General features: G+C 31.7%; 1 protein-coding gene across 1 annotated transcript; it reads left to right on the top strand.

Annotated features, from left to right (window-relative positions):
* The first annotated feature begins 1806 nt into the window (after positions 1-1806).
* On the top strand, positions 1807-3843 carry LOC108561888 (E3 ubiquitin-protein ligase MIB1). Its single transcript, XM_017920004.1, has 5 exons — positions 1807-1867; positions 2481-2567; positions 2626-2947; positions 3005-3090; positions 3151-3843. Exons 2-5 carry the CDS (start codon positions 2510-2512, stop codon positions 3582-3584), a joined length of 900 nt encoding a protein of 299 aa, XP_017775493.1. The 5' UTR covers positions 1807-1867; positions 2481-2509; the 3' UTR covers positions 3585-3843.
* The last annotated feature ends 5490 nt before the right edge of the window (positions 3844-9333 follow it).

Raw genomic sequence — 9333 nt, 5'->3', positions numbered from 1 at the left:
TCATCAGTGGATTACAGAGTGTACCACCAATTCGCAAACCATATGGCACTTGGGTAAGAAGCGATAGGGATAAGACGGAATTATTCGCCGACCACCTCGTTAAGGTCTTCCAACCGTTCCCATCACAACTACCTGATGACGAAGAGCGCAAAAAGCGTATTTCTTTGCGTCTCCGTTCCAAATGTCGCTTCCAATAAATCCATTTAAAGTTAGGGAGGTTGAATTGATGATACGGTATGTATTGAAATATAAAAAATTGCCAGGTTATGATTTAATTAGATCAGAGGTTCTGTCAACTGCTGGCCTGAGGAATGTTACACTTATTTTTAATGCAAAACCTGGAAAACTGTCTAAACTTTTTGAGAAGCTGCTGCTACGCAGACTACGACACTGGCTACTGGAAAACCATGTCATACCTGACCACCAGTTCGGTTTCCGTGAACGTCACGGTGCTGTGTAGCAGGTACATCGTGTAGTGGACGAGATTAGTAGAAGAGGAGATACTGCTCCGTTGCTTTTCTGGACATATCTCAGGTTTTCGATAGGGTGTGGCATGAGGGGCTGCTACACAAAATTAAGAAGTGCCTTCCCCACGTATACTATACCATCTTTAAATCATACTTAACGGGGAGGCACTTTCAGGTCAAACACAATGACGAAATTACTACTCTATGACTGATCAGCTCTGGATGTCCTAATAGAAGCGTTTCGGGCCTCTTGTTATATTTCCTTTTCACGACGGACTTGCCTACATCTCAATAAGTCAGTGTGGCCACGTTGATACCACAAGCAAGCTAACATCAGTTTCGTCAAGGAAGAAATAGCAAAGGTTAGCACAAGATACCATCATCGGCTAGAGAATCTCCCAAACCAACTGGCTACGGACCTGATGCATACTGCAGATCATCGACGAGGACTGAAGAGGTTTAAACCGCAAGACTTACCCAACCGATATTAATAATCAATAAATCAATATCTATGTCAGATGATAGTTTGCTTTAATAATAAAAATTTAAGAAAAATATCAAAGTAAAGAAAGACAAAATGTACCTAAACAAATATAAAATAATCCGTAATATAATACAATAATAGAACAACAACAATATCCCAATTGTGCACCTAGATAGAAATAAACAAATATGCAGCAAGCGAAATAAAAATAATATAACTGACAAAATATAATTGACCAGCCGTGACACCCCCAGGCATATATCCCAAAACTAAAAGTCGTCCTCTATATCGCTGATGGAATCCACTCTTATATATTTCTCTTTCACTCTTGCCGCCACTTCACCATCCCACGCCCAAACATGTTCACGTCCGTACTTCTGAACCGCAAATTTAAATAGCTCACGTCTCGTTTTTGTTAGGTCCTCGTGTATCATGATTGTGGTGCCTTTAAATTTAGTGTGATTTTTCAATATATCTACCTTTTGTGAACAATTAGAGAATGCAATCACGGCCGGGCGAGGTTTTCCATTTACGGATTTACCAATTCGCCGACAACTTGTGATAGCGCCAGGCGGCAAGCAGATATTCAGTTTTTTTTTGGACAGCGTTATTGAAAGTTTTTTCCGGTGCTTCTCCTTCTATCTCCGGCAGGTTATAAACGCAGAGATTTTGCATCCTTTTGCTCTGCTCCATGGTATCGCTGATCTTCTACAATTCCTCGCGGAAATACAAATTCTCAGTCTTGAGCAGCTCCATATCACCATTCATCCTCTCAAGTTTCGTATTAATGCCATCCATCAATGAGCTCAGAGCCTCGCTGAGTATAACCTCAATGGTGGACGACAGCGCAGAAATAACGTAGTCCTTTTTAAAATATGAGATGATTACTGACTCAAAGTCACTGACTTGTTGCTTGGTGAGTACCATATCGGCGACTTGTAATAACCACCCAATTCAAAACAAAAACCCAAAAATATGCCACAGCTCGTACAGCCTATTAACGCTTGGCAGCCAATAACTTCACTCACAATACGTAATGCGAACGTAATAAATCATACAAACAATAATAAGAATAGATCATATTTTAATTATGCTATCACAAAGTGAAATATAACATTAAAAGGTATCATTCCTACTGACATAAATTAGAACAGAATACTTAAATAAATATGTTTTAAACTTACAACGTTACAATATCAATCTTAATGTTTATTATACAGTTCTTTTTAATAATAATATTGTAAATTTAAAATATAAAAACAATAATATTAAATTTTTGACGTTGTTTTAATCATATATCAACTATTGATGTTGTTATTATATTAAGTTGTATTTATTTAATGAGGATATAATTTCTAAATAATTACTATATTGTATTCATACACATGTAGAAAATATTTTTTTACATCTATTGTATAATTAAAATTTGCCGGTGATTGGCTGGTTATTTAAAATGTCCAGGGTAGGGAGATACAAAATTCAAATATAAAGTCGAATAATCAACAACATTTTCATCAAGCATATTTTAGTTTTTGAATTGTAAACATCAATCACGACTATGTCTCTTGTGGGTATTAGAGTTGTTAGGGGACCGCATTGGAAATGGAACGATCAAGGTAATTATTAATATCTTCTAGAAGTTTAAACTAATATTTATTTATAACTTATTTGTAGATAGAGGTGAAGGTAATCTGGGCACCGTCTGCGAGGAACTCGATGATGTGTCACAACTTGTCATAGTTAAATGGGACCAAGGTACTTGTAACAACTATAGAGCCGGACATGAAAATCAGTATGATCTAAGGATCTTCGACAATTCATATTTAGGCGTTATTCACAATAGTGTGTGCAAGGGTTGCAACATTAAAAGCATTATTGGCATGAAATATCGATGCTCCACATGTAAATGCTACGACCTCTGTACCTCTTGTTATCACAACAATAAACACAATGTAACCCATGTATTCACAGTGTTTCCAACAAATACATCAATTGGGTAAGTACGGAAATACAACTATTATTGCATCGTATACTTATAATGATGATATTTTAGAATAAATCTTCCTTCGAGGATGTGCTCAAAAAAGGCAAAACTCCGTTACGGTTCTACATACTACTACGATCATTTGCCATTATTAGGTATAGTAATAATTATTACTAATTTAGCAAATTTTAGTCTTAAACCTTTTTTGTTCCCAGGTAAAAACTATGAAAAAATTGTGAAAACTGACACAAAAAACGAAGCGGAACAGATCCAAAATTTAGAGAAGGCAAAACATTGCATCGGTTGCAATAAACCATCGTCTGAAAACGTCACATTTGAGCCATGCAACCATAAATTAGCATGCATTGATTGTTCCGAATTGTTTACGATTTGTATGATCTGTCGCGTACCCATAAAAAAACGTATTAGTGTAGATAGTAAGATTCTTCCGAATCCAGAAGAGGCTAGACTGCGTAAACTAGAAGATGTGCTTCATAAACTGGAAGAGTTGTATTTTTGCGGTATTTGCTCCGAATATGTAGCTAATACTTTATTTATTTGCGGCCACAAAGTATGTGAAAGTTGTTCTGAACGACTGAGTACTTGTCATATGTGTAGAAAATTAATTTCTTTGAGACTTACTATTTGATTATTATTTTTATTTTATAAATAGAATTTGCTTGTTTACTACAATTATATTTTAAATAAAATGGCCATACTAGAAACTCAACAAAATACCATAATAAGCAAATAAAAACAAAATGATCTGCTGCAAAGGGCTACCGACCATAAGTCGTTCTGCCCTCGAAATTAAATATAATAAATACATACTAATATTTGCATGGACAGGTATAAATTAGTTTTTTTTTATTGTAACTGTTTTGAAATTAGAAGTAACATTCATTGGACGGCAGGATAATAAATATGTTTCAAATACAATAAATTATCTTCTATTATCGTTCTTATCAATGAAAACTTGATCATGTTTATGTACTTTATTAATAAATAAAGATTTGTCGTAATAAGTTTCTCGCAATATTTTTTAAATTTTTATTTTGCTAATTGTTTGTCCTTGTTTAGGAATGTGCAGCCCGTGGGCTACTCAGAATAATGCGCCATTCTTCATAAGAAAATGTTCGGTTTTGGGGAGCGGGTTGACGTCTGTGGACTACAGACTTAAACCACCGCGATCTGCCATAAAAGTATTAAGCGGCAAACATTGATCACATATAAATAAGTATTATAATTGAAATAATTCGTATTCCACAAAATCGACCGTTTGAACATCCCTGAACTAAAGAGTTAAAATCAATACCTTATCACTCTGGATAGCATACCCGACTAATCACTATATAATTACTATTTTTATTTATACATTTTAAAATACAGACAAATTAATTTTTCTTACTTGTTTTTTTAAGATAATTTTTGTTATTTACATTACTTAATAAGTTTTTCATGAGCTAATAATGTATCATATAATATATTAAAAAGTTCTGTAATAATTGAAAACATTTAGTTATAACCAACAACAATCATTTTAATAATGTTAATGCCTTCGAGATTCAGAATATTGACGAAATCCATTAGCCACAGTATGCCTGCTATTTTTTAAGTAATTAATTAAACTTGCATGTATTCTCTTTCCTTTATTAATTTTGACACTGACTTGTTTGCCAATTCTAAGATAAACATCTGTAATTTATTGACACGATATTTTCTTACGCGTTTGCTTTCTCAATGGGGTAAAAGAATAAAATATACATTTTTCTCTAGGCCCGGAGATTATTGTGGGAGCTTTTACCCCAACCTCTTGATTAATATGAAGAAATATATACGGACCCGAATTTCTAGCCTGCAACAAAATACGTGCTCAATTTAATTCCCGTCGTAAATAAGTAAATACGCCGTGTGCACGAGAGGCAAACTATGCTTAATGTGACTATTATTAACCCTGGTAATAGTAAAATTATATGTTATTACCCTGTTCATAACAACACAAAAGGCGAAGTAAAATAATAATAAACTTCGCTTATAAATTCAAACAGTAATGCACATTTATGATGCAAGAAGAATGATTTGCGATAGTATTTTTTTAAATATATTCAGAATTATATAATTATATATTTTAGATCACAAAACGTACTTTCTTATCGAGAGAATTATTATATTAAAAAAAAAAATTTACTCGAGAATTTTGTTTTTCTTCCTGTGAAAACGAGAAATATAAATTTTACAAATCAACATTTAGTAAATGGAATAAATTGGGCATATAAATATATTAAATAAAATATTTATTAGATAATATTGGTTTTTAGTTAGAAAATTGAATATACAACTAATTGGGGACCCTTAAATAGTGTTAACGACGCCGTGTAAACCGTACTAAACTTTGGGGGAGTTTAGTAAAAATTACGTAATTATTTTTTGTCCTGTAACCTTCTACACAGGCTCTAAATTTAAATCAGGTGTAGTTATTAAAAATTATCAGATAATAATTATGTTCCTTAAAAAATATTGTGAATATCATAATAATGGGAAATGTTATGTATTGATGTTAGGCCAATAAATTATTATTGTTATTAGGAAATGTCATGTTGCAGAATAAAATGTAAGTGCGTGATAACTATTAATAAAATTAAAATGTAATTAGTGAAGCGAGTCAGAACCTGGGCAATTTAACAAATTCGTCGTTAATGCTGCCCAGGCAAGAAGAAGTCCGTCCTCGAACCCTCATTTAATCAATTCCTCGGAGTACCTGTACCAAATTGAAATTCCCTCTTTTCTACATTTACATTTCCTTTCTCGCACACATTCATTAAACGATTATTTTTATTCGGAGCGCCAATTTAGATAACGTTCGAGTTCAAGTGGAAAGAACTTCCGTTAATTATGCCATTCGAGAGTTAACGATAAAATATTAATTAAAGTTTTACAATTGTAATACAGGCATGTCGTCGTTGGACCGTCCTAATGGGATTGATATTGAGGTCCGTGACGATAGAAAAACTCTTCCATGCGGCAAAACGTTTCTTTTATATACACACTTTTTTTTATCATTCTTGTTGTTTTAGTTTTTGCTTCTTTCGCTGATGCATCAAATAAATGAAAAGATTTTCGTATGTCCGTGACGTCAAAATTGATAGGTCTACTTATTTGAGTGCTTCTCGCTTGTCACATTGATGTCATACTATCAAAAATACTGATAGATAATACATGAAATAAAGAAAGTATTTATAAATGAGATTGCAAGCTACTCTTTTTTTATTTTCCAAAAAATAATAATAGAATAAAGAAAATAGGAAACCGTACTATAAGAATTTATATAATTTTGTTCATGAATTCATTTACAGTGTGGCATTACTTCAAATCCAACTAATATCATCAAAAGAATATTTTATCTATATTTTTTAAATATGTAAATTTAATAGATTTAAATGTTAAAACAAATACGAAATAAGAATTAAATAACAAAAGAAGAACAACTTTAGATTATATTATCATAATATATTTTATAAAATAATATTTTAAACTTTAGCTCTTTGCGATCAAAAATTATGTATTGTAGTGAGAGAATAAGTGTAGTAATTTTCGTATACATTCTGCAAGGACTTTTATAAACTGCCTCTCGTGAAAACCGTACGAAAACAGTCCGTTGTATCTTTTTTTCCTTCGTGTCGTATTAAAATCCCCCGAGGAAAGACTTCCTTAAGAAAAGTAGCCGTCGTTCCTTCGCGTAAGCCACCAAAAAGAAATAAACCGAAAGGCTATCCCTAAACGACGCAGACTGGAAAAAAAGAAGAGAAAATACGGACACACACAAAAAAATATGAACGCCGTAGGAAAATTAATCTATAGATTTTCCCTTTCCTTTTTATTTTTTTTTCTCTCTCTCTCTCTCTCCATCGCAACCTCGTTCTCTCTCCCTCTATCAAGTTAGTTCGTGGTCGTTTTTCGTCCTGCTGCAGCGCAAATTGAATTTGAGCCAGTTTAAATATTCGCTCATTTGAATGGCTTGTTAAATGACGTGCTCCGGCTGTAAGAGTGTTCACGGTTCATGGATTCATTGAATTGGTTTCGAGGGGGTTTTATTATTTTTAGGGAAAGCAAAATCATCGCTACAAGTCCAATTATTGACTTTACGCAAACCTGTACCACCCTCCAGAACCGCAAATCCCAGACTCGAAAATACTCAATAAAATGCATTTCATGCAGGAAATTAAATACACATTTCATTCAATATGCTACAAAAGATTATTTAGAGTACACTATACAATATATACATGCATATACGAGCATACATAAGATTATTATATAAAAAAAATCTATTTTTTGTTTGTTTAACATGTTGCCTATGTTTAAAAAATATATTTATGTATCCCAATATTTCCTATTTAAATGTATAAAATCATTACCACATCTGCTATAACTTGTGTAAAGAAATAAATATATAAGATAATATACAGTAGAACCTCGCTTAACGTGCATTTTACTTAACAAGCAAAATTAATTGTAAAAATGGCTCGCTTAACGAGCGAATTTGCATAACACACTTTGTAGCGGTTTCATTTTTATTATTGTATTAAGTTTATATTTTGACAATTTGTTGCTATAAATATTATTATTAATAATAATAGTAATAAACATAATTTCTTGAATATATGCAAAAAGGTCTTTCCGCTATAAAAAAAAAAGTGGATAATTACATGGAATATGGCTGAATATTGTGTGATTGTATTTTAATTTGCACATATAAGATATTACATTAAACTTTATCCTCTAGTGTTGATTGACATGAACATGTGTTTTGTGTCAAAGCTGGTAACAGGTGATGCCAGTTGTTAACATGCAAGCACCGATTCAAATGATTCATCGCCTCTGAACCAAACTAATATCTAGAAGTAATCTATATGAAACTAAAGTATTTACTGAAATAATGATTGATGGTTCCAAAGTTAGCATGTTTATGTATATATAGTTTGAATGGTTTAAAAAAATCATTTTGTTATTTTAATGCAATAAAAGTACCAAACAATATTTATATATTTTAATAAAGTGAAATTGAGTTAAGTTAAAATACAGAATTTTTAAACAAATTATTTACGGTCCATATTAAAATCATTATAGAAAAGTGAATATAATTCAATGTACAATTATATCTACATCTGATAGCAGGGGTATCCAAACTTTTTCGGTTTGTGGCACTTTTAATATATCAGAATGTTTAGTCTATCTTAAGGCAAACTTTATGTTAATAGTACTTTTTATTCAATTTTCTCGGTGCTTTTGATATATTAAAAACTTATACCATTTGAAATAAATGTTAGATTTTTTTGTCAAAATTTAAAAAAATATTAGTTTATATTTTTGTGATCTTTTGTATCACAATACTTATTAACGATGGTATTTATTAAAAAATAAGTCACTAAAATAATAAACTTGTTGTTTTTATTACAATTGAAGAACAAAATATCAGAAAAAATTCGAAATATACAATTATAATTATGTAATAATCACGTATTATAAAATAATATTATTTTATTTATTAATTACAGATTATAATATCGTAATAGTTTTCAAATTTAAAATTATGTTAATATTAATACAAATTAATTAATAATTTGAACTTCAGATTATCCGGTATTATACTTATATATATAGCATAGGAAAAGAAAATTAATATGAATAAATATTTCAATATCGAAAAAATGTATGCAAAGTATGTAACAGGAAATTAGTTTTAAATTTATTTTTAATGCTGTGCCTATATGCAGAGAAGCATGCAATCAAAGTATATTTGCGTTCAGCGTGGAAGGAAATAGAAAGAAGGAGAAGGAGAGAAAGAGAGAGCAAAAGTTAATATAAGCAAATAATAACATATTGATGGAGCTTAAAGAATTGGGCGATGCTGCACCGTCTATTAAACGTAAACGAGTTTGGTTGAGGAGTTGAGAACATCAAAGGGTTCTCTCCTCCCTGGGTATGTCAAAGTAAAGATATCACTTCAATTTAATACGGTGAAATAACGTGAACACTATATAGATCTATATTGAACGCTCAGAAAAATACTGGATAAATCATTTCTTGGAAATGGCGTCCTCTGCAGAGGCTATGTCGTTTCTACATTCATTTAATCCTTTTGCAGTTTTATCGTTTTCTTTATCTCCCTTACTTTTCTCTCAGTTTCCTTTTTTACTCATCTTTCGTTATATTGTATTGTTTTCGAAACACACGTATACACAGCGCGGACTTTTATGATTGCACTCTAAACATTTTCAACTAAATTAAATTACTCTGTGTTGTAGGAAATATATTATAACCTATCGATTTCCATTATTTCAGTACATTGGCCACCTACCATGCAACCTCACCCTCACCACCTCTCCTTCATCCGAAAG

The sequence above is a fragment of the Nicrophorus vespilloides genome, unplaced genomic scaffold, assembly GCF_001412225.1.
Source record: "Nicrophorus vespilloides isolate i.1.1-1 unplaced genomic scaffold, Nicve_v1.0, whole genome shotgun sequence".
NCBI classification, from domain to species: domain Eukaryota; kingdom Metazoa; phylum Arthropoda; class Insecta; order Coleoptera; family Silphidae; genus Nicrophorus; species Nicrophorus vespilloides.
The sequence above is the reverse complement of the archived record's forward strand: the minus strand, read 5'-3'. Positions and strand labels throughout refer to the sequence as shown.

Coding starts and splice junctions, on each gene's coding strand:
- LOC108561888 (XM_017920004.1), top strand. CDS start 2,510: ATGTCTCTTGTGGGTATTAGAGTTGTTAGGGGACCGCATTGGAAATGG. Junction 2,568..2,625: donor TTGGAAATGGAACGATCAAG/GTAATTATTAAT, acceptor ACTTATTTGTAG/ATAGAGGTGAAGGTAATCTG. Junction 2,948..3,004: donor CCAACAAATACATCAATTGG/GTAAGTACGGAA, acceptor ATGATATTTTAG/AATAAATCTTCCTTCGAGGA.